Consider the following 26747-nt stretch of genomic DNA (forward strand, 5'->3'; position numbering starts at 1 on the left):
GCAGATTTAAAAAATAAATAGGTGCATGCTAATTATTGCATTGCACATATTGTCTCTTTCGATAAAAGCATCTGCTAAATTCAGAAATGTAATTAAATGAAGTAATAAATATATAGTAATAATATAATCTTGCCGCCTTTCATGAATTTTTATGCCTTATAACAGAAATTTGAATAAAGTACATTGTGAGAAGGCAATGAAATGTTTGGGGTTGTATTTATGAGAGTAAATAAAAAAAATCCATTATTAAGTACATATTCATTATTGAGTGTTTACAGAGTAAATATTTACACCTCTAGTGAAGATACTTTTTTTTTGCTTATTGCTGATTTTTCCGGCATAAATAACTATTACTATAAGATGAATATATTATTAATTTCTTAATTTTGTTTGAAGTACAAATACGTTTTATTTTCGTGTTTTAATAATAATATTAATGAGTCACCTTTAGATGAATGTAGTCTTTTCTCAGTTAATATTCTGTATATGTGATGTAGGTTCTGTTCAGAGGGAGTTTGTCATGAAATTTGTGACTTTAAAGTTAAACATCTTCCCCCATCAAACCTCTTGCAGTACCTCTGCTTCCTTTAGATGGCACTCTTGCACCAGCCAACCTACTTCCTCCTTTCTGTCTTTCTGTGTCTGTCTCTCCTTTGCTGTCCGTCTGTCTCTAGCGCACAAACATATTCCACCGGAATCTTTTTTTTTTTTTTTTTTTTTTGCTGTGTTTGTTTATATAGAAACGTACTGTACAATATGTGTATCTGCAGTGGGTATTGACCTGGTCTGTTGTGCTGGCTGTAAGCGTAGGTGTCATGTGATGATTAGCTTTGGGCCACCATGTCTCTTTCTGGCATTATGATATGAAAAACAGGCTCTTCAAGCCATGACACTGGCAGGAAAAATGCTGTTCGTACACTTGATCGCCAACTCAAAATTCTGACCCACATGCACGTCCAATTATGTGGGGTGATACCTCAAAGTAACTGCCTTATTGCGTTTTATAGTGCATTTACGCTTATTTGGGTCTTTCTCAACCTGTCGTTCTTTATCTTTTAACAGACAGCGTTTCTGTGGCCGTGCTGGCTCTCCATACCATTTAAATTATGGCCATTCACGTTGTAAATACGTTACATTAACATAATAAATACTCTTTCTTTCTCGATGTAAATGTGAGCCTACATTCTCATCGTAATTACCTTCTCTTCTTATTACAATCTTTGTTGTAAATGCGTTACATTCTCGTTCTAAAGGTTACATTTGCATTGTAAATCTACATTCTCAATGTAAATGTTACATTCTCGTTGTAATTATGGTGTAAATGTTACATTTTCATATGTTACATTCTCATTGTAAATTGTACTTTGTAAATGCGTTATTTTTTTTCTTTTTCTAGATTTTGAATGTAAATGTTACATTCTCGTTGTAAATCTGTTTACATTCACGTTATAAATAAAATTTTGTTCGCAATGTAAATGTTACATTCTCGTTGTGAATGCGTTACATTCACGTTGTAAATACTTTCCTATTTCTCAATGTAAATGTTACATGATCAGTTTAAATATGTTACATTCTCAATGTGAATGTTACGTTCTCATTGTCAATGTTACATTCTTATCGTAAATGTTACATTCTCATAAATACGTTTACATTCACACTGTATATCCAATCTCATTCTCAATGAAAATGTCACATTCTTGTTGCAAAATGTTACATTATCGTTGTACATGTTACATTGTTGTTGTAAATGTTACATTCTACAATGTTACATTGCTAGTCTAACTGGGACTAGTCACAGCACGTGCATATTGTAGTCCTGTTGTTTGCTTCTTTTACTGTCCACATTTTTAAGTCGCTTAGGATAAAAGCGAATTAATTGTGATGTAACATTCTTGTTGTAAATACATTTACGTTCACGTTGTAAATATAATCTCATTCTCAATGTAAATGTTACATTCTCGTTGTAACTGCAATATAACCTAGTTGTGAGGGATATGCAAAACTGCATATTTTTGAAAATAAAATGTATGCATATATTTACATATGTATATATATATATGCCAAATTACCTTTTATTTTGTAAATCTTCACAAAAACAGAGATGATTTGAAGTGCAACCATAATAATTATTCTAAATGTATTGAATTTGATTTAATTAGTTTGTCGTTGGATAGCTGTAGACACAGATCAGATGCAAGATAAGCATTAAATGTATATAAATTACATGTATATGACATATTAGCCAAATAACCTTTTATTTCACATCTCTACACTAGATCATTTGAAGTCCAACACAGGTGATGAATTTGTTTGTGATTTGATGGCTGTAACGGCAGGAGTAAAAAAAAAAAAAAAAAAAAAAAAAAGAGTGTAGGGACAGAACTTCTCAGAGAGGGTTCAGTATGTCTAAGTTATGCATCTACATTCATCCACTCTAAATTACTAAACACTTAAATGAACTAGTCGGCTGTTGGACCATCCTGACGCATTCCTAGTACCGGTTTGATTTCAGCCGAAGGTTCCTGTGATGTACTTGTTTCCTGAAACTGAGAACTTTTTGACAGTTGTTTAGAAGATCATATATATTAGCTTCTGTTACTGTTGGACTTGGTGAGTTTAGGTCAACGTAGTTTTGTTTGTGTATTGACATTCTTTTAACTAATGCTGTGTGTATTGGACTTGGTTCGTCCGGTGGATGGGAGGGGTAGGAATGTAAATCCGTCCCCAGAGAGGGTGACAGGCTCACGGGCTCAACAGAACCTCTGCCCCTGGTCCCAGGACGCCAGGGTGGGTCACTGTTAACCCGGGCTGAAATAGCCAGTTCCTTGTGTGTGTGTGTGTGTGTGTGTGTGTGTGTGTGTGTGTGTGTGTGTGTGTGTGTGTGTGTGTGTGTGTGTGAGTGTTTGCAGACAGAGCAAATATGCCTTTATTTGGCTGGCAACTACTTTCTTCTCCACCATAAGCCTTTGTGACTAATACTAAATACATTTTAGGGGTGTAAAATGATTGATCTGACAGTTAAAAGTTTATGTATTGTTTACAGAATTTCTTCAATCAGTTTTATTTACCATACAGAATTGTTAATTTCTCAACTAAAATAAAACGGTTCTTAACCAATTTTCAGGGAAAAAATCCACCAAATTCTTATTTCCGGAACGGAAATAACGAACGGAAATTAAGAAATCTTAATTCTAATTTATCCCCTGCATGGATTTGATTTGTTTTTGGTCATTATTGCAGTGTGGTGTAAATTGTTTGTTCAGTTATAGCTTATTTGATTTGTGTAATCACATTTTCATGTTTGCATGAAACAAAATCAAACTGAATTGATTCAAAGAATGGTAAAAGAAAACGGACTTACTGTTAGAGAAAATATTTGCATTTTACTATTAACGTTTCCTAATAAAATTATATTTTGAATTTTGGTTTTCAGTAAGAGAATAAATAAATGCTGATGAAATAGATTTGTCTATGAGATGCATCAATAGAAAGTAAAACATCCTGAATTAGCCAATTAGGCAATATGAGTAATTATAAACCTCCAGTCTAAAAATATATGTAAACATTTATTAAAAGCATTATTCATAGTGCTAGTGTCAACAATAGTTCACCCCTCAAATAAAAGTGTGTTACAGGGGTTCTATTGTGTGTGTGTTCAGTAATTGGGCTCGCTCACACACACACACACACACACACACACACACACACACACACACACACACACACACACACACACACACACACACACACACACACACACACACACACACACACACACACACACACACAGTGCTGCTGAAGCGTTTAGCGGTGCCAGGGAATTAGTGTGTGTTTATTGTCCTAGCAGAGAGGGAGTCTGGGTAAGCACTTAATGCCACCATAGGAAACAAGAGGTGGATGAGACCAGCATTCTGAAGGAGGGCGGAAAATCACTGCACGCTGCAAGTCAAGGGTGCTTTTACCAAAGCAGAAGAAACATTTACATTATTGATATGGTCTCATTTTTGCACAGTTCAACTTCATGAATTACTGTGAATTATGATAGTTAATTACATGAGTTATGTTGCGTGAGTCTTTGCAGATTATTTAGAATGATGAGCGAGTTTTGTATTTATATGAAAATGTGTGTAGGTTTTGTATGGCATTTCCATTATCACTTATAATTCGTTTGACATACTGTGGTAATCTCAAACCTATCTTATCTGATTGAGGTTTGAGTCATGGACAACCTAGGAGTATCAGAATATTATTATAGAATATTTTATGTAACAATCCACATGTATGTATTTTTCATTTCCAAATCTTATTGATTAATCACAAAATAAAAAAGTTATATTTAAAGGTATGGGAATCCTATACACACACGTTACTAAGACCAAGTAGTTAAATGCATTCAGTTCAACATTAAAAACTTAACCAAAAAAAGGCATCATACCACGTGAAATAATAATTATACAGTTTCTCTGTCACTCCACGTCTCATGGTACAGTACAGTAAGTGTCCTCCGCCACCAGACCAAAAGCTTGTGTTGTGTGATGAGTGACCTACAAAAACTGCTGATGGACATTTTTCCCCATGATGTCATAAGCATCTAAAGACAACACACCTGCCTGTTATTTTGGGTTTTCTGATGTGTCACCTCACATAGGGGTTATTTTTGCTTGATACCCTTCAAAATAGCCCATATGCAGGACACGACAATAAGATTTTTTTTCTGCTGGCCTAGTCGGAAATATATTGACTGGCCCTGCCACGTAAAAACACACAAAAAAATAATTAAAAAACAAACAAACAGATTTTTAGCAACATTGATATAGGGCTGTCAAAATGCCATCATTTCAGTTAGGGGGAAAAAGCTTTTAGCTTTTCGTCTTAAACCACATGAGGGCGCAATGAGTGAAATAGCCTATTAGTTCACGCATAAAATCCTTGAAAGAACAATTCATAACAATGAAATTACAGAACTGTGTAAAGAAGTGCATACCCTTTAAATTAATGTTTATAAATCAAATATAATTTTGTAAATTGCATAAACAGTTATGAACGTCACAACAAAATGCATAGTTTAGTACAAAGAGCTAAAGCTCCAATCACACGAAGTCGTTTTTTGCGTTTAAAAACATGAGATGCAGTGGAATGAAAAAAAAAAACTCCCACAAAGTCTTGAGACGACTTTTTTTTTAAGTTGAACTTCTTTTTACTCTACAATGCTTTCAAAACGCGCGGCTCGCTGTTGCGAGACGTGAGTGCAACAGTCAAAGATGTCCATCTAGCGCTCGTTTACATAGAATGGAAAAGCAGGTTTTGACGAAACCAAGATCTTCACCGCGTTGAGCTTCTTTATTTAAGCCGATATGTTTTGCATCTAGCGCCGCATCTAGGGTTCAACTGGATAGGCTAACAAAAACATTTAAACTCAACAACGACATCATCGCATCTGACGCACAGCTAAAATACAAATGCACCGTTTTTGCGTTCGAATGTGGATTTTAATTTTAAATTAAATATTTAAATATTATAAATATTTAAAATTCGCATTTTAAATTCGCACAGCCCTACATTGATGTGTCGGAATATATTGTACGGAATATATTTCTTAATGATGTTTTCTAGACTTTTTTTTGTGTGTGATTTTTGAAAACCTTTAGCTAGCGATCAAGTTTAAGTTTAAATGACTTAATACCACATGTACTGTATATGACGGAAAAAACATATACCGTAATTATAACGTAGAACTGTTGACCAGGCAAGTGACAGTTCTGTCAACAGGTCTGAAACTCTCTCACCCTGGCCCTATCGTTATTGAGTTTTTCACATATAATTACTCTTTATTTACCATCTAGAGCGTTTTCTTTGGTTAAATAGATACCTGTTTTGATTTCGTATAGCTTCATACGGGAGTCATAAACTTTCAAATGCTAAGTGCCTCAGGTAGAAACATCTAGAGATGAAGGAGGTCGACCCTGACCTCGAATTAGCTCTATTTTGAATTTGCACTCAACAAAGTATTGACTTTCACTGTGCAAATATAGGACTGTCATTCAGAATATTGGCAGACTGTAGCCAAAGATAATTACTTGCTAAGGTTTATGTGATATAAATGATCTGTCAGAAGGCAGAATGAGGTGGTTTCTGGCGAGGTGTGTCAGGGCTGTGGAGTCCACCGACAGAACGTACAGTGGCTAGATTACCGCTATCGTTTTTGTAGCGCCGCAGTTACGGCTTCGTCTGTACCTTCATGTGTTATCTTCATATGTAGTGAAATTCTGCATATGTATTATATCAGAGACTATGCTTCTGTTTATGTGAATTCTGCATAGTTTTGTGTATGACTCTCTTTTTCATTGTGCAGGTAGTTTGATCTCAGTCAGTTTCTAAATGTAAGATTTGTGACGGACTCTATCTTGATCCTATTAAACCTTTTTTTTTAAGTCAGTATGAAACGGCGGACAGTTTCACTTTTAATGTGCCGTGTTTCTGCTTTATTTAAATCATTATTTACTTTTAACTCTTAACAATATATTAGAAAGGCTGCATTACCAGCAGAAGCTGAAAATGAGTGTTATTATATTTTAATTAATGCTTAGTAGGAGGATTTTCTATGTTTTCCTGATGTTCAGAATTTTTGCTTTTACATATCAAAGCTGATATGAACAGGCTAAACTTCGATTTAAATCCGAATTTAAATGCCAGACTTAAACAGGCCATAAAAAAATGCAGAAATCTCGTTTTTTTTCTTATTGAAGTCAATGTGAACAGGTTCAATTTCGCTTTCATTCTTCATTGATCCACCAGTATTGAACATGAATTTAAGAAGGCAATGTATGTGACCGTACATAAAAACAGACAAATATTCCTGAACTTCTGAAATATTTTCTTTTATGTGAACAGGCCAAATTTTGCATCATTTCTGAATCGATCCGCAAATATTAAGCGTGTTTAAGGACGCCTTGTACGTTACCTCACATGAGAGCAGGAAATATTCCTGAACTTCAGAAATATTTGTGGAATGTTTGTTTTTTAAAGCCGATGTGAATTGCATTTGTAAAGAAAGCAATGATTTGAAACGGAAGAACCAGACAGATGGAGAGCGTACAGTGGAGACGGCCGTGGATGGAGAGCGAAAGATTGGATGGGAAGATGGAGAGGAGGGTAAGACGGAGGGGTTGACGACGCGCCTGCAGAATACAAACAGGGTTTTTCCGTCTGGAGCGTTTGCCCTCATGGCACCAGCAGAGGCAAGGCAACACGGCTTAGATTAATGCACTGATAGAGGGAGGGAGAGGAAGAGAGATAGAGCGACGGGATGAGAGACGGGCAGAAAGAGGAGAGTCCAGGATTAATTGAATGACTTCTGGATTGAACTCGTGATGGACGAGTCTTCAAAATGAAGAACTGTAGAAAAAACGACGGCAACATCGAATAAAATAAACGATTCATACCGTTTTATTTGTACGGCCTAAACGCATTCTAAGCGGACCTTATCCCTCACACTTGCATCGACCGCTATGAGATATAAATAGTCAAACCTCATTCATCACTGAATTGGGCGAAACCTAATCCATGTACTCTGTATCTCGCATTGTTATTTAGTTCTGTTACTTACTTGGCTTGTAACAAATGTGGGGAGATGTGGCTAACAGACAGCAATATGCCCATGTGGCATTATCAGTTATCGCTGACTGGGTTTCTCTGCGGCCCCTAGCTCATCGCATTCCAGACACAACGTGATCGACTGCAGTTGAAACGCGAGAGAATCCGATAAACGTGTTCACATCTACTTGTGCTGAAACATACCCTAAGACGTAGCCACATGCGAATCCTAGTCAAGCGTTGCGGATAAATTCTGCATAGAAGATTGCAGGGGCTTTTCTCTTCATGGAGTTAGTGTTTGCGTTAGCGTCAACCGGTGTGTTAAGGGATTTAGAGGTCATATTTTATATGGCATGACAAACTTAGTGACTCTTGCATTCTACCATGAAAAGTCTACTTGTTTTTATGCAGGTATGCCTTGCATGGAGAAAAAAATTTGCATACTTGCCTAACCCATAATGCATTGTGCTTGACCCTCCTTCTGTCCACTGTGCCTTTTAACTTCATATTGAAGCCATGATTCAATTTTAAACTTTTGAGTTTTTAATTTTTTGGTGTTCTTTCTTTTGTTCTTACCTGCTTGCTTTTGTTCAGTGGTTTGTTTGTTTGTTTGTTTGTTTGTTTTTTTGTTCACTCATTTGTTTGGTCATGGTTTGTAATTGTTTTTTGTCCCCACATGCTTTTGTTTCTTTCCCTTTTTATATCTTGTTTCATTTTTGTCTGCTTACTTTAGTTTGTTTGTCTTTCTTTCTTTCTGACTTTCTTTTTTTCTTTGAGTGTTTTCTGTTACACTCTGCAGTATCAGGAGCATAGTTCTGTATCAGATGTTATATCACGCTGTAATTCTGTTGTTGATAAAGTGTTTGGCCCTGTGCGTGTTGTGCTGCTGTTATCATGAATCACACAAGCACTTGAGCGAGCGCGCGCGCGTGTGTGTGTGTGTGTGTGTGTGTGTGTGTGTGTTTTATCACTGATCAGAGTGAGGTCGTCTTGGCCATGTGTTGCTTTATATTTCATCATCTTAGGCTTCTTATCTTCTGTTGGCTCCACATAACCAAGCCCCTAATTCTGTTTTACCACTGACATACACACAAATACACTACCTGCAGAAACGCACAAGGATCCATGTTATGAGTTGGGAGAGAAAATGGATCGAATGATCACTGTCTTTGGCAAATATTTCATCTCAGTGTTATAAGATGATTTTCACTGAAATGTCCACCGCTGTTAGATTGATCACCACTCAACTAGATGACATGACTGTGATGTTTCTCTCTGAGGAAAACACTTGCATAGACACACAAACATGGACATAAAGTTACCAGACACAGTCTGGCCCCGTGTTGACCTGTGTTGCGGCGTTTATCTAATAACATAATTTAAGGGATTTCCTGAGCGGGTTGAGGAGTGCAAATCCCTACACACACACACACACACACACACACACACACACACACACACACACACACACACACACACACACACACACACACACACACACACACACACACACACACACACACACACACACACACACACACACACACACACACACACACACACTGGATTGTTCATGGATTTCTCTCTGTATATTGTACTATGTCTTGAATGACATGTAGAAAGTGTTGGGCTGTAATCAAATTATCGGTGTGTGTTTGTGGAGATCTATGTGTATGTGTCGGTTAATTTGAGTGAGTCCGTTAAAGAATTATAGCCAGTTCTGACCAAAAAACTCTATTTAGGTGTAACTTTACACACACACACACACACACACACACACACACACACACACACACACACACACACACACACACACACACACACACACACACACACACACACACACACACACACACACACACACACACACGTTTTCTTAATTATCTAAACAAGGACGTACCATATACTTCTACTGAAACTCTACCAATCAAAGAAAGATGTGTATTTTTGGATTTAAATAAATACATTTCTTCAAATAATTTGTCCAGTTGAGTTTGTCCTCGGATATTCCCAACAGGTGGGTTGGTAAAATGTATTTTATTATAAAAAAAATTAAACGAATAGCATGTTAAACTAATATAATTTAATATCTATCTATCTATCTATCTATCTATCTATCTATCTATCTATCTATCTATCTATCTATCTATCTATCTATCTATCTATCTATCTATCTATCTATCTATCTATCTATCTATCTATCTATCTATCTATCTATCTATCTATCTATCTATCTATCTATCTATCTATCTATCTATCTATCTATCTATCTATCTATCTATCTGTATAACTATCTGTTTTGTTATTAATTTATACACATTGAATCCCCAAATTTATGTAAGGCGTGTAAAAAAGATATCATTTTTAAGTGCACACTTAAAGAAACACACTTATTGATAGTCATATTTCATACACTTTACTTCCTGTATAGGTGCACTCTATATACTGACTTTACTCACAAGTAAAACATTGAATCAGAACAAAAGTACATTTTCAGACTTTTCCCTGTGCTCCTTTCTTATCTCAGCACACGCACAAGCACACAATACACCCTCACCATTGCGCCGTCCTTCCTCGAATCCCCATCTTTCTCCCTGGGAGTTTCCTGTGGTCGTCCTGAGCTCAGCAGCTGATTGGTCAGCTCCGGCGACGGTTTAATCACGGGGATGGGTGTTTTTTGGGAGTCTTGTAATGACTTCCGATTTTCTCAGGGAGGAAGCGAAATGTAAATTAAGCAATTATGTATCTTAACGAGGGTAACACGGTATTTATAGACCTTAATAACCTTAAGTGGGCCGGTTTGGAAGCTCGTCAAGGGAATTAATGCAGTCTAAACAGCCGGCTCTCCTGTTTGACTTGGAGTCTGCTGTCGCACAGAAATATGAAAATTAGTTTTACAGTCAACCCTAGTGTTTGGTGCACAACACATACTAGAGCTCTTTGTGCTTATTTTCGTCTTTGTAAGAAACTGATAATAGTAATAAAACAAAGTTATAGTGTTGAGCCTTGGAGCACATGTGGGCTTACCTAGTTCAAGTCTGGATTGTTACATTTCTCTATTCTGTTCCCCGCGCTAAGCATCATTTTCTTTGCTTTATCTACTAGTCTTATTTTTTTTAATAGTAAATTATTAATAAATAGGCTTGACAAAATGTCCGTTTTGACTAATAACGGTATTGGAAGTATATAAAAGTTTCTCAACATAGTAAGATTACTTTAAAGCGTGCTATAAACAATATCACAACAAATATTTATTGTAAAAAACAACAACATATGACCTAGTCAAACTAATTGGTTGGTTGGTTTCTGGAAAACCACAGTGACCCATACTTAGTTATGACCACCACAAAATATCTGAGAAAAAATATCTTCATTTCAGAGAGTATATATTTTTTTTACTCAAAGTGTCACTGTTATGCACCAAAAAGAAAAGTTCGGAAGGCCGATTTGACATTTGAAGTGAACTGGAACAGAGCAAGTGACTTCTGTGGTAAAATATTTGGACTGCACAATTGCAGACGGCAGCACAAACGTATTTTTGTAGGAGTAAGCACACAGTCTTTTTTAAGTCAGCCCCTCATCTTAAATGCACTTTTAATATATTGGGGTTTTTAGATTGAGTTGCGTGTGTCTCAAGTGGTAGGCTAGTTTGGGATTATATTCCTCCCATATTGCGAATGAGAAGCTTTATTTTACCGCCTGCCCAGCACTTTCTGCAGTTTTAAATAATAAAAACAAATTGGAAAAATTAAAGTAATCTTAATACGCCAAGATGATACCAAGGCACATTTGAATATGTTTCCTGTTGTGTTTGGGGAAATAAGAGACCCTCTTGCTTTCTTCTTTCAGTATTATTATTGTTTTTATTTTTATGTAGTGAAAGTTTAAGTTTAAATGACACCAAATAAGAAAAAAAACTCATGACTGTGTCAAGGTCAATACGTTTCTTTAAATATCACATCATTTGACCCACATGTATTCGAGAAAATTTAACTTGATGGTTAAACTATTAAAAAGTATATACAAATATGACCAAAACCACATCAAACTAATACTGAATACAGAGTGTATTTATAATAATTTGGGACTTGCCCATTTTTTTATATAGCCTTGTGGGCACTTTTCTTGTAAGTAGGCCTATAAGAGTTGAACTCCCATTTTAACGTCTCTCACTTAGTTAAATGAGGCTTCAAGTTGCATATGAGAAAATTCACCTGAACGAGGACGTGTGTTCGGTTGTCGCTGTTGTGTGTGATTTGGTGTGTCCGTAATTCACCTGTGTGTGTCAAGACTGATACACGCCGGCACCAAGTGGAATTTGTCCTGGTGCCATTCTGTCGAATTTCTCCCTTTTTTTTTTTTTATTTGTATTTTTTTCGTACGGGCGTGAGGAATCCTGGCCCTCGCTATCACAAAGAGATGCAAATCTCTCTTTCTCTCTCTCTCTCTCTCACTCTCTCAGTCTTCTGCCGTCGTTCAGCCGTTACGGGAAGGGCAGACTGCTGGCGCCGAGCGGTTTGGGCTCTCTTCAGTACACACACACACACACACTTGTTCACGCACACTAAGGCGTCACACAACATACCAACACACAACGTATGCGCATGCATGAACTTTGTGTGCCATTTCACCCGTTATTAATGAATTGAAATATATAAATATGCCACACACACACGCATAAATTTGACTGCACATGCATTAAATGCATCCATTTAGTCTAAATGAGGCGTATTGTTGTGTTGCACTGGCCATTTAGGAAACAGAATAATGTTCAAGACTTTGGTCCCACAACCCTTCCACTAGGCTGTAGACCCCCTCTGTCTTGCTTTCTTTTTCTCTGCAGTTTCTTCTTTTCCTTGCAGTTCACCGAAGGGTGAGAAGTTCATAGACTGAGAGGCGGTCAACTCAGGTAGACATCAACTGTCTATGCAAACCCATCCTGAACCGGAAACATTTTCCCCTAAAATTTCCGTTGTGCGAAACCAGTTCGACCTAGCTGCGTATCTGAATGTGGTGGAGGAAATGGAGGTTGCATTTTGTGACATCCTTTCCTCATGTTCAAATTTCACGGTCAGTTTCTATGATACTCTGTGTTGTATTTTTGTATCTTCTCAAAAGCTCGAGAAACCGCACGTCTTCATCGCGCGTTTGGACGTCAATCACGGGTCGGCTGTTCCGAGCAAAAGAAAAAGAGATGAGCGTAAATCGCCCGGTCACTTTTTAAGCCCCTTTATTTACCTACCAGAAACTTTTCAAAAAAGTTTATTTGACTGCTTCCATAAAAAAAGTAATGTACAGTGTTTATTGACTTGAAGTGCCGATTATTTATTCTGGCTAATTTGAAGCAGCGGTCTCCTCTCCCCGTTCCTCCGTCTCTCCCTTCGTGTTTTTCGGATAATCCCGAGCAGTGGTAAAGGAGTGGAGTCAGATGAAAGATTAAATAAATAAATAAAGCGCTTTGGATAACATTCCCCTCCGATTGACCTGACCCTAAGACCTGAGAGACACTCACAAAAAGGTCACGACCTGGCCACAGGAATGTTCATTTTGAATTGCACTTATAAATACCCTTGTCTAGCAACAACTTCAGGGTATGAATGTTTTATAATACAGAATTATAAATTAATATTAATATTTACATGATATATACTTGTCAGTGCAAAGATTGTATTGACTTCTGGATGTTCAAACCTGAAAAGTTTGTCAGATGTCATTTAAAGAATTATATAATTTCAGTCAAAAACATGCTTATAAAAGTTCTTTGATCATACAGTATATATATATATATATATATATATATATATATATAGTATGAGCAATAATGAACTTATGTACAATTTTTTATACATATATAGAGAGAGCAGCCTGTTGCAAAATTAGATGGACAAATTAAAACAATAACTAAAAAAGAAATGTATATTTATTTAATTGGTTATATTTTTTTTAGCCTCTGATATATTGCTAGGTAGAATAAAAAAAATGATTTTCACAAAATTAGCATTCATTTTGAGCAGTTAAGACATTATACAAAGTAAACTATATAATTTATTTTTTTGGCTATGTTTTGACGACCTTATCTAAGATGGCATGGCTTATTTCCTGTCAAACTAAACATCTGTAAGGGGGCATGATTTAAATGATAGTACAGATTTGAAACGGCACCGTAACAGTTTTACTACCTTGTGCAGGAACTCTGGAACTCTGGTTGAGCGTGCCGTGCCGTCTGAATGTGCTTTGCATGATGGCTCCGTTTCTCTATGTTGGAAATGTAGTGTATCTGGATTCTTTTCACATTACACTCAGAAAAATATAAGATAACTATTGTAGGACATTTTTGATGCCTGACAGATTAGCCCATCGCCATTCTCAAAGAATTTCAGTTGTTTATGAAAAATGTGCACATGTACCCTACATGTTCTTAAATTTGAATACATGTTTGAATTGAAATAAAAGTATTTCGATGAAACGTTATTGTCAGGAGTCTAAAAATAATGTTGTGCTAATTGGATCACGTTTTTATCCTAATCAACAAATTTTTTTTGTAGATGCTATAGAATTACAGTAGCCAACATTTGAAGTGGATCAAAATAGTTGTCCTAAGACAAGAACGGGCATTGTTTAAAATTCATGTATAACTTTGATGAAAGGTTTTGATCCACTTCAAATGTTGACTACTGTAGTTTTTAATTTTAGTTGTTTAATATGCATTTCATTCACATTTTACAGATTAATATCTAAATTTGTATGAATTGTTTGATTAAACTCAGTATGTGTAATAGTAATGTAAAATCAATAATAAATGTTGATTTAAAAATGCTAGTGATATTTTCTAGAAAAACTATTCAAGATTTTTTACTTCAAGCTGTTGATTTTGAATTTCAAAATATGTACATTTAAATTGTGTAGATTACAAACCATGTATTATAGTGAATGCAAATTCTAAACGCTGCATTGTGGAAATATCTCTCCATGGCAGTGGCGAGTTCACTGCGTTAATGTATGTATAAGCATATATCAGTCCTGCGGTAGCGAGAGTTCATCAGAACCAGCAGCAGGTCGCCGTTACTGATCTGCACGGGAACAAAGTCAACTCAGCTAGACGCTGCACTGCAACGCTCCTTATCTGTTTATGTGATGGACTTTTTCAAACGCAAACATTTTCTTTAGATGCGCTGGGAACACACAGACCCCGATAGGGATCGGACGCAGTCTAATTGCTTCAGATAGCAGCGTGTTATTAGCATTAAAACCGAACACGGGAGCAAAAAGCTTTCCTGACTTCAGCATCGCTGATGAACAGAGAGACCCCGTCTCTCGTTTCGAACAGTATTAAACCTGGAAACAATTCAAATGCACTAAGATGCAATTTTTTTTGGTAAATTCATACCCCCGATTTGACTGCCTAATAGTTTTCTTGTGTATAAAAACATTTCTTGTGTGTGTCACACAAGTTTGTGTGTGTAGAAAGTACTTTTTAACCCTGCTTTTGACCCTTCTCTGACATGCTTTGCATGGGTGTGTGTGTGGAGTGCTGGTTTCAGATGTGCCTTCTTGCCAAGGCGTCTGAGTAGCTCAGACTCCCAGGACAATACCCAAAACACACCCCCCCTCCACCCCTCCATGAGCTGGCTCGGGGGCATTCCTCCACCGGTTCACTGGCAAGGCTCAAGTGGGTTCCGTTTTTTCAAGCGCTCTAATTGCTGAAAGACATAATTGTCGAGGACTTTGAAGTAAAAGTCAATTTGCCATAAGTCCACCACTAAGTGTTCAACTGGACTGTTTTTTCTTCTTCCCCTCAGCGCTGTTTGCTTGCCAGCGAACTTGTTCTGATGTATCGATAACGGCAACTTTAAGACCTGTTTATTTAACAAGGCCAAAATATCAAGCTCTTTTTGTTGTCGTTAGTCGAACAGCGCTACGCGTTTACGATCGCGCTTAATAGAATAATGGCATCCGGCAAGGACGGGCTTTTGTTTTGCAAGTTTTCTGCACGCCGATGAGTTCAAGGCAGGTGACCCGGCGTCGTGCTGCCACTGTCTCGTGTTTTTCAATGACTAATAAGGGTGATGACAGGGTTATGGGAAGTGTAACAGGTACTGACACAATACCTCCATGCTCTGCCTCTCAATACAACTCAAATTAGTCACCCCTCACACGTGAAACCTGTACACCTATCCGTGTGGTGTGCGTGTGTGTGCGTACGTGCTCGCTTCCGTGTGTTGTGTGCGCGACAGGCTCCATCCGTCAGTGTTTATTGTTTACTGTACTCCTGGTGGCGCCAGGGCTAGAGAAAACAGAAGCCTTAAAAACGCTTTGTTTTGGGGAACGGCGAAATTCTGCGGTTTTCTAATCGCAAAAGGCGATCAGGGCCCCTGATCTGTGTATCGGCTGAGGGGAGGGGAACGTTGCTCAACTGAAGTTCCATGTATGGCAGTGAGAACATGTGGGCGCTCCAGTCTGTCTGTCTCCAGCGCTCTCCTGAAAGAAAGAAAGATAGACTTTCAGTGAAAGACAGCGAGACACAACGACTGACAAAAGACCTTACGCCACAATAAAGCGAGAGGTGGCTGTTGTTTGATTTCACAGCAGTCCTATATTCCGAAATAGCACTCCAGTGAAGGGGGGGTGCGCGTTATCTAATATTCATCCTCTGTCGGATATTCAAACTCCAAACTCCAAATATTTAAAGCAAGAATTAAAATCTACAATGATTTACATTCAGAAATGTCTAGTAAATTTCACAAATAATTCTGAGAAACGACAAGCAACATTTTGAATTAATCATGGAATTAGAAGTAGAAAAACTAAAATAGTATTTCTTAATGTACTCCAACAATATTTTTTTCCAATAATTTTACAGGGTGAGGATAGTATAAAAATATTCCGGTCTTCTTTTCCACTACAAAGAGAAATATAAATAGTGATGGATTTCCCAAGTAAATGTTATTTATTGCTATGCACAATTAAAGCAGGGCACATTCACACACACACACACACACACACACACACACACACACACACACACACACACACACACACACACACACACACACACATATATATTATATATTATTTTTTTACGTGCCCTGCTTTAATTGTGCATAGCAATAAATAACATTTACTTGGGACGCACCAATAAAATACTGCCCAATATCGATATGCTGATAATTATTTTCAATATAGCTGATAACCTATAAATGACTTATAATACTATTGTGCTATTTTTTTTTCTTAACAAATAAATAAATGAAAAATAAAAGATTAAAAATTAAAATCAATCATTCATTTCAAATTAATTTTGAGATTTAACAGTGTTATTGAATTAAATTACTAGTGGTTTGAAAGGGTAGTTCACCCAGAAATGTATATATTACTCACCCTCTTGTCGTTCAAATCTTAAAAGTCACCGGTTTGGAACAACATGATGGTGGATAAATGATGACAGAATTTGAATTTTTGACTGAACTATCCCTTTAAGTAACTTTAAGTGAGCTTTAGATGACGACAATCTAACAACATATCACTGAATTAGTGATTTTAAGTTATGATAAAATAAAGCAGATAGTTTGAAAGAACTAATTTGCATAAATTAAATGAACCATCTTAATGGGTGCAAAACTACCCTAGTGCTGCAGTCTTTATTGCCAGACAAAGTGTTTGAAAAACAAAGTATTCGATACCTTATTTTTTGTCCATGCAGGCGCAAAAAATCATTTATTTTGTATTTACCATTGATTGAAAGAGTTATTGTGCCAAATAAGACTTCTATCAATATGGTACGGAGACGGGTGCAGTCAGAGAAAGGAATGTACAAATCAACCACTTCACTTTAATCAAGCGTTGATGGACTCCTGTCCAAGTGTGTAAAATAAATCCAAATGAACCTTTTTTTTTTCTCCCCAAACTCAAAGCACACAATGTACACTATTGGCATGAGAGCCCAATAAAACGTTCTTTTCTTATAGGAAAAGCAATAATTGATTTGACATTTCCTGCCACTTCAAAGGCTCTGAGCCCTGTAGGCATTGTACTAAATTACTGGAGAAAGAAGATTTGCTATTAGCCGAGTGTTAAGTGTTCACCACTGTCTTACTCTTTTCGCTTTACCAACTCAACACGCTTGTGTGTCCATGAAAAGAAAGAGAATGTGTGTTTCGCATTTGAAGATAGTTACATTTTGCTGCCACAAAGAACCTGTGTGTTTATAAGTAAACTTTCTGTGTCTTTCTTCACACCTGTTATGTATGTTTTTTTTCTTTCTTTCTGGATGGTAAAACTGTTCTCTGTTTTCAGGCAAACCAGCATCAAGGAAGAATTTTGATGTGTAAATACATTTTTACTGCCTTTATCATCGTATGTATGTGTGCATTTCCTGTTTTATGACTTTAAAGTTAGTTTTCTCTCTGAATTTAAACTTTTATTTGTAGTTACAACAGTAGATTATAGCTAGACAGACTGACAGTATAACGATAGAAATGTCTTCTTGTAGAAGTTTTGCTATATTATTTATATCATAGCTTCTATATTTTGTGGCTTTTTATTTTTTTGCAGTTGCCAAACAATAACACAACCTCCGATTATTGTAAAATGATACGAGGTGCATATATCAGCTATTTTAGAATAGATTCCACTCAATCAGAATTTTTTTCAGAATTATTATGTCTATTAGTTTTACTTTTTTTAGGCTTTTGTTAGCTCAAGTGTTATATCATAAAGTTGTTGTTTTTTGCTAATGCCTGCCTTAATTCATATATTAATTTATCATAAATAGTCACTATTTAAGTTTGCGTATATTTTAGGTAAAAAAAAATCAAATAATTACCTCCATTTTTGAAGTTTAAAATTCACCGAATTATATCAAAATATATAATATAAATTATACTATAAAAATAAATGATAATATACAATGTACATATTAAATAATCTTGTTCTTTATAATTCTATGAATGAAAATAAATGTGTATAGCCTACATATGCATTAATCAAATTAAATATATGTATATATATTGTATTTGATATATAAATGAATATATATATATATATATATATACACACACACAAACATACATATATATATATATATATATATATATATATGTGTGTGTGTGTGTGTGTATGTGTATATATATATATATATATATGCATGTATGTATGTATGTGTGTATATATATATATATATATATATATGTGTATTTATATATATATATATATATATATATATATTAATTAGCTAAAATATATAATATGTAGGTGATCGCTATGGCTGCCCGATTATAAAATTGATCATATTGTGACTTGTTATTCTCCCCTCTTTAACAGCAGATTCATGTACATTTTGATACATGCTATTATTGAAGTTCCCTTTATATTTTGCACAAGTCTATGTTAAAGCTACTCTTGCAATGTTAACCCCAGCAAAGCTGGATCTCCACACTCACAGATAAACGGTGTGTGTTGTGATTAGGGTACTAGGCAGGGCCCTGCAGTGAGCGCGGGAGCCACAGAACGAGAGAGAAGCTGCTCTTATCTCAGGCAATTAATCAGAGAGACTCATATTGCGGGACAATTATTCAAAGCTTATTCTTGAATAACTTACAGCCGGAAGCGTGCAAGAAGTTTCCCCTGCTGGACGTGAAGGTCGTGAGAGCAAGGAGACGCTGCAGGACAGAAGGCCGGCGGTACATTTGTGTGTGTTTAAGATAGATACTGCAGACAAGGTCAAAGTCATGGCAAACTCTACTTCTGTTTCCATTTATTTCACACCAGGCAGGTTTTCCTTTATTAAATCGCTCGTCTTGTGCACCATGTTTAAGGTTAATTAGGGATGCATCAATACAGAAAGTTACGCTGATTACAAATATTATGGCTGATATTATAAATCAATACAGTTTTGTCTTTTATTATTTTATTTATTTAAAGAACCTTCACACTATACTCCAATCTGTAATTTCAATGCTACAAATAAAATCAGACATCAAAGTAATACATTGTACAGTAGAAATAATTGATAACTGCCTAATATTGGTTGAAACTGGCATATATTTTTAAAAAGCCACAATTGTGCTTGATTAGAATTTATGAATAATTTTTTTGTTTTGTTATTTATAATATGATAACCTACCAGTTTAAAATAAGCTGGTTTAGGAATCTTTGTGTGGTGTAGATGATTCCTCTGTTAAATACTTCTACAGGTTGAATGTTTTTTTTGTTTTGTTTTTGCCCCTGCACACAGGACGCGCTCAGATGTTAGTAATCGTCCTGCACAGAGGCTGTGTGGAATTGGAACATTAAACGCATCTTATCTTTTCTCGTTTAGCCTGCTTCTCGCGCTCTGCATTGATTGGAGCCCCCAATAAATGAGTTGCCTTTAATTGCAGTAGGCCTTAATCCAACTTTTCCTTTTTAAAGTACCACAGAGGGAGGGGTGGGGGAGATTTTAATGAAAGTGATATGAGTCGTCGTCCCACCCCACCCCCACCCCATTACCATACCTAACTATTTGTGTGTATCAGTATGAGAAAGCTGGTTAGTTGCATCAGGCATTGGACTCAGTAAATTGACAGCTCTCTCTCTCTCTCTCTCTTCTCATTCACTCTTTCTTATCTATCCATTTTAATTACTTCACAATGTGTGTGTAAGCTTGTTTTCATTCCCATGTACCATTTTTGGCGCAGTGGCTTTCTCCCGTTATCACTCCCTGTCTTTAGTCTTATTCGCATTTGTAAGTGACACAATCAATTAAGCGCCGTGTGTTTATGTGTGCGAGTGTACAAATCTGTGCTTTTCTTCGGCAGTGCCAAATGAAATGGGAAGGAGGGGGGTTGATTTTTGATATCAGATGAAAGAGAAACTGTTTGCAAGTGAAAACGGAGCCGTTTCTCTGCTGGACGAACGAGTAGAGGCCTGACGTCTGAAAATTATCACACACATTTTCAGATATCTCTCATTTCAATCCCTCCCATGAGCACTGTTTTCAAACACACGCTGAGTTTCATATGTAATGGTGTAATGATGGAATTTGCTTATTTGAAGCTTTACGGGCACAAATGCATGTGTACTGAGAACTATTAGGTATATTAGATAAACTATTATTTAACTTATTGGCAAACAATGAAAAGTAGGTACGTTTAAACAAATTTGTCAAGTTTGTCTGAGTTTCAAAAAGTTCACAACAAAATTCAATTTCAAAAAGATGTACGTGCCATACCATTGTGACACCAGTAAATGACAATAGGAGCTTTGTTCAGAATGTCAAGAAGACACATATATATATATAATTGTTTCACTTTCTCAATTTTCACTCAAATTTATTTTTAGCAACATTCGTCAAGCTAAACCTTGTTAATTGTTGAAAATTTGTTGGAAAAAAAGAGGCAAACCACTTTGGTCCTCATAAGTGAGTGATGAGCAGAAATCAAACTTAATTTTCAACAATGTCACTGTTTAGTTTAAAAAATTTTCAACTCGTATGAAGTAATTGTAAAATAAAATGGCTCTTATATTATTTAGTTTGACCTCATGAGGTGGACAACCAACATTTTCTGAAGGTTGAGCACCTATTTTCACCTGCAATTTGGTCAAAGAAAAATGACTTCATTTTTAAGAGTTTCAGACCCTTTTTGGTACCTTGTTCGTGGATATGTCCAATTGTATGAGAGAAAAGAGAGAGTACTTCTATTCCAAGAAGAAAAGAAACGGAGGATAGAGCCATAAAATGCAAATATCACCCATGCTGCTTTTCCTTTTTTTTCCCATACAAATTAAATGTCAGCGTTGTGAAATACTGTCACTTTACTTTACACTGAGGAGGTGATGACAAATCCATATTCTTCCTTTAAATAAAAATTCTTATTACGGTGCTGGCGCGGTAATCACGCCGGCACAAAGCCTTCCCGTGATTAACGATAGCAATTTATTGTGCAAAAGGGCCGAGAAGAGGGAGAGCGACCGACGCAGAAGAGACATCATCTTTATCATAATTCGCATCATAAATAACCGGCCACAGCCAATCAGAGAGCAGCCGGCGTGTCATTCCCAAATAACCTTTGATAACTATTACAATTCCACCGGCCGGAAGAAAGCCTAAAGTCACAATGTTATCTTATCCCCATTCTGCGCTTATAGAATACAACAATATTACCATATAGATTACACTATTTATAATAGAGGGTGTCAGAGGGCTCTGCCTGCACTTCCTGTCATCCATTGTGCTGCAGAGAGTTGCAGTAGCCAGATTACCACTGGTTAACTGGTATCACACCACCCTAGTGTGTAGTGTGCGTGTGTGTGTGCGTGTGCGTGTGTTTGTGCATGTGTGTGTGTGTGTGTGTGTGTCTGTGTCTGTGTGTGTGTGTGCGCGTGAGCGTGTGCGTGTGCGTGTTTTTGGAGTCCTTGGAGACATTAAAAAAGTTTGATTTAACCAGAGATTGCTTCCGCACTTGGATGTGGGTCTGATTTTGTGTGTGTGTGTGTGTGTGTGTGTGTGTGTGTGTGTTTGTGTATCTTGTTTGCTCTGTTGATCTGCTGTGTAATCAGGTGTGTATGATTCTGATCTTTTGCTCTGATATCCACCCTCTATTCCACCGTGAAATGTTCCCTCTCATTTAATATTGCTCATATTCACCTTTCTGACTTTGTCTTATTTTCCCCCACAATGTTCTTTTTGAATAATTAAATAAGGTGTGTAATTTGTGCTGTGTTGATTGTGGTGCATGTGAGCTTTCAGTCTGATTTACATCATACCTTGGTCCTGTATCTCTTGATTCTTGCAGTGTGGATATTCTGGTTGCATTTGATTTATTTTAAATATTTTTTTTATATTTCTCTCTGGCAGATGAGGAAGAGGAGGAACCGGTTCCTGCAGATATGGGCACCTCTGCCGAGGCCATGCAGGTCTCCTTGGGTGAGGAAGAGGATGGTGAGGAAGAGGAGAATGATGAGAACTGGCTTAGTCGACATGGCGGACAGAGTCCCAGACCTGAGGGTTTATTGCCTGCCGCCAAGAGACCCCGCCTAAGCACCAAACCTGGCGTTAGCCCTGAATGGAGTTACGAACCACGGGAACCCCTCAGTTCCCTCAACTCCCAACACATGCCCCATTCTCCCTCCCCTCCCCTCTCCCCTGAATTACCCAGACCTCCTGTGGCACCTCCTACACCTGGACACAAGCCCAAACTGCCCTCGCCCTCTCCTGCACGGCAGAAGAACAAATCACCCAAAAGAGGGGGTTGCTCTGCACCCACTGGTATTTTGGGCCGAGCGCTTGCGTTGACCCCACCCAAGACCAATCAGAAGGCTGGGAAGAGATCACCCGGTAGGCCCAAAAGCCCCCGCAGCCCACGGCCAAGTCCTGCCCATTTGAGTGCAGCTGGGCGTGGTTGGGCCGGACCTCTCGGAGATGATAGTTCTCGCGATGGCCAGTTCAGAGGTCTTGATACAGGAGACGAGGATATTGAGAACTCTATTGCTGCTGTGATTGCTCGCGCTTGTGCGGGTGGAGATGGCACATCAGACCCATTTGCTTATGACTCGGACTCAGACAGTGAGGGGACAAACCCCCCAAAACCTGCACCCAAACCTGCACTTACGCTTAGCTATGTCAAACCTCCACAAGTTCTCCCCGGAAAACTTCCGCTTCCGCCAGTTCCCCTACATCTCAACCCACCCAACCGCTGGACAATGGATGACTCTATAGACGAGGTCATTCGAAAGGCCAATCAGGGTCAAAAGCCAATTCAGGCCCCAAGTCTTTCACCTCCAGAGCCTGCTTACCTGTCGTCCCCACCTGACTCGCCTCCTACACCGCCACCACCTCTCAAACCACCCCAGGAACGGAAAGACCCAGTTACCGCTACTCTTCTGAAGAAAAAACTCAAGAAAGACATCAGGGCCAAGTTAAAGAAGAAAGACAAGGAGCGACTCAAGGAGAAGAGCAAGGAGAAAGGAAAGAACAAGGACAAAAATAAGGAGAAGAAGCGGGAAAAGGAGCGAGGGCAGGTGGAGGAGAACAAGATCGCCTGGCCGGAGCTATCGCTTGTAGTTGGAGGCGAGGAGCGGAGAGATGGCCTTGGCGGGAAGAAAGAAAAGGACAAACACAAAGACAAGAAGAAAGATAAAGAGAAAAGTAAGAAAGAGAAAGAGAAACGAGACAAGGGTAAGGAGCGGGGCAAGGAGGAGAAGAGGATATCTCAAGTAACCAAAGATGTCGCGGCTGCCGTTGCCGCAACCAGCCCACTGTTCAGCCCCCAGTCCTGCTTACGAATCCCAACAATGTTGCCCCCTTTGCCACCAATACTCCCTGATAAATTGTTCCTGAACACCAAGGATACCAAGAGCAAAGACAAAGACAAGAAGAAGGACAAGAAAGAGAAGAAGAAGAAAAAAGAGAAAGAGAAAGATAGAGAGAAGGAGCGTGAAAAGGAACGGGAGAAGGAACGGGCAAGGGATAAGGAGCGAGATAAAGAGGAGAAGAAAAAAGACAAAGAGAAGAAAGAAAAGACGAAGGAAAAGGAAAAAGACAAGTCAAAACTTGAGAAACAAAGTTTAATGGTAAGATGCCCCCTGGTCTCATACTGTGTTGGGAAAGCTACTTTTGAACAGTCAAGCTGCCCTCTTACAGTTACACTACTTCTACTAAAAGCTAAACTACAATCTTTTAAAAATAGCTAGCTACATTACAACATTTATTAATTATAAGACTTTTCATATGCAACTGTGATGTAATTATCATTGAACACCAACTATATAAGGCCACATGGACCATTCATAAATTTCCACATGATTTCAATATGACTATCAGGTACAACATCAATAATGCAAGACACATGGGAATCAAACAGATAGATTTACTAGCTAGCCTCATTGTGTGTGTGTACCTTTCTGTCTCCTTGTGTGTGTACATTTGAGATCAGAGGTAGATCGCTGAGCTACATTTACATTTCTGTCTTTTCCGGTCGATTTGTCCCTGGAATCCTACTCCTTGCATGAAGCCCCTGTGCACACACACACACACACACACACACACACACACACACACACACACACACACACATACACACACACACACACACACACACACACACACACACACACACACACACACACACACACACACACACACACACACACACACACACACACACACACACAATAGACTATCAATCTGTGTGCAAATCAAACAAGGGATAAAACACCTCAAAGCCTCTGTTTACCCAATTCATATCCCATTTTTAGAGTGTGTAAATGTATGTGTCTCTGCAAAAGAGCTTGAACGAAAGAGTGTGTTAGTTCTTCTTTATCAATCTCATCCTCCAATCGCTTTTCACTGTCCAACGACAGTGATAATGTATGTACACCACATCAGAGCACCTTGAATTGAATTTGGACTGCTGCAGAATTCCATTTTTACTGCTTTCTGTCTCTTTTTCTTGCGTTACCTGAATCCCTGACCCCCGCACTCTCTTTTTCTCTCCATCTTTTTCTCTGTCTCTTGCTGCCACTGGGAGATGGGATTGAGAAAGTGATTTCTGTCGCTCTCCACCTGCTTAAATCTTTCCATCACTTTAATTTTTTGCAAGGCTGCTTTGCTGCCATCCAGGAGAAAAGAAAAAGAGACAAGAGAGTGAGAGGAAAGAGGAAAAAGAGAGAGGGAGAGAGCTGAGGGGATGGGGAGCCGGGGGGGTTATCAGTCGTTGGCCTGAGGTATGTGTGCAAGGGACTTAAATCCGTAGAGATTAGCAGAAAAATGCCGTCGGTAGCAGTAAGGGGCTTTACGCCACTGGTTGTATTAGTTCAGGTGAAAAGAGTATTGCGTTTACATAAAACCGGACAAATCCAGCCACAATGCCAATGCTGTGGGACCACAATGCAATCTGCTATCTCTGGACCTTAACCACAACATCCAGCGCTGTTTCCTGAGAACTGCTGCGGAACTACTGCCACCGAACACTGAATTACAGAAATTGAGAGAGAATGATGGTGGAGAGGGAGAAGAGGTGGGGAAAAGAGGAGACAAATGATACAATAGAGAGAGATGGAAAAAAGCAAAAGAGATTATGCCATTTTTTCTTGCAGTCTTTAATTAGTCCTTAGTTGCTCACTTGAAAACAAGAAGTCAAAATGAAATGGTTTTTGCAGCCTACTTCAGATGTGTTTCTGATTGAAACAGCATATTCAGTTTAATGAAAAACAGTTAAAAAAAAGAAAAGAAAACATAGGACAGGACTTGATTTAATTTACTGTAAATTATTGGATCATGAAAAATGGTCTCTATATGACATGTGGTTAGAGAAAGCGATGCCAGCCAAAAAGTAAAGTTGTTTCAGAGGTACAATATGTTATTGTTATATGAACAAACAGTCAGCGTATTTCAGTCTCAAGGGCCATAGGCCCTGTTTACACCTGGTATTAAGATGCGTTTTGGTCGATCGGATCACAAGTGGACGACGTTAAATACAGGTGTAAATGGACTGGAGTATAAAATGTTTTGAGCTTGTCCACTTTCGAGCACTTCCAGAGGTAGTCGAAAAAACATTCGACCAGATTTTAAGACGAAAAACGTACCAAGCACAATGTTCTCTCACCGATCCTGATTTCCAGACACTCACAGCGTTCGGCGTGCTCTTGCTGCTATCAGAGCAGAAACAAAAGCTGCTGCTCTCCGTATGTTTATCTGTCATCTCTGGGCGCGTTCATATGTAAATTGCGCAAGCTTATTTTGTCCATTAGACCGAAAGATCTGAAAAAAGACCATACATTTACCCGCCCATAGACCCTCCCTTCGAAGACATAAGAACAGAAGTGGTTGAAAATGGACAAAAGAGACGGGTTAAAATACCAGGTGTAAATGGGTATGTGTCTTCCTCTGCTTGTGAACCGATCGACTAAAATGTATCTTAATACCAGGTGTAAACAGGGCCTTAGACTGTGTCTACACCACAGAGGTGTAAAGAGTACTTGAAAACCATACTGAAGTAAAAGTACTCATAACTTACAGCAAAAATTATTCTTGTAATCAAGGTACCAATTTCAATACCTAAAAGTCTTAGATTATCTGATTTTAGCAGTACTTAAGTATTTTAGTCATACTGAATATAGACTCAAAAATGCACTAGTCCTCAACACTTAAGAGACATGACGATGAAAAACAAAAAATG

General features: G+C 37.9%; 1 protein-coding gene across 1 annotated transcript in view; it reads left to right on the top strand.

The window, feature by feature from the left end:
- taf3 (TAF3 RNA polymerase II, TATA box binding protein (TBP)-associated facto) overlaps positions 1-26747 on the top strand; it is a 48973-nt gene that overhangs the window by 11328 nt on the left and 10898 nt on the right. The window contains exon 3 of the mRNA XM_077233991.1: positions 22427-24141. Within this exon, the coding sequence (XP_077090106.1) occupies positions 22427-24141 (1715 nt within the window). The remainder of the gene's footprint in view (positions 1-22426; positions 24142-26747) is intronic.

Source organism: Siphateles boraxobius, unplaced genomic scaffold (genome assembly GCF_051911475.1).
Source record: "Siphateles boraxobius isolate OS27281-9 unplaced genomic scaffold, OSU_SipBor_1 19, whole genome shotgun sequence".
NCBI lineage: Eukaryota > Metazoa > Chordata > Actinopteri > Cypriniformes > Leuciscidae > Siphateles > Siphateles boraxobius.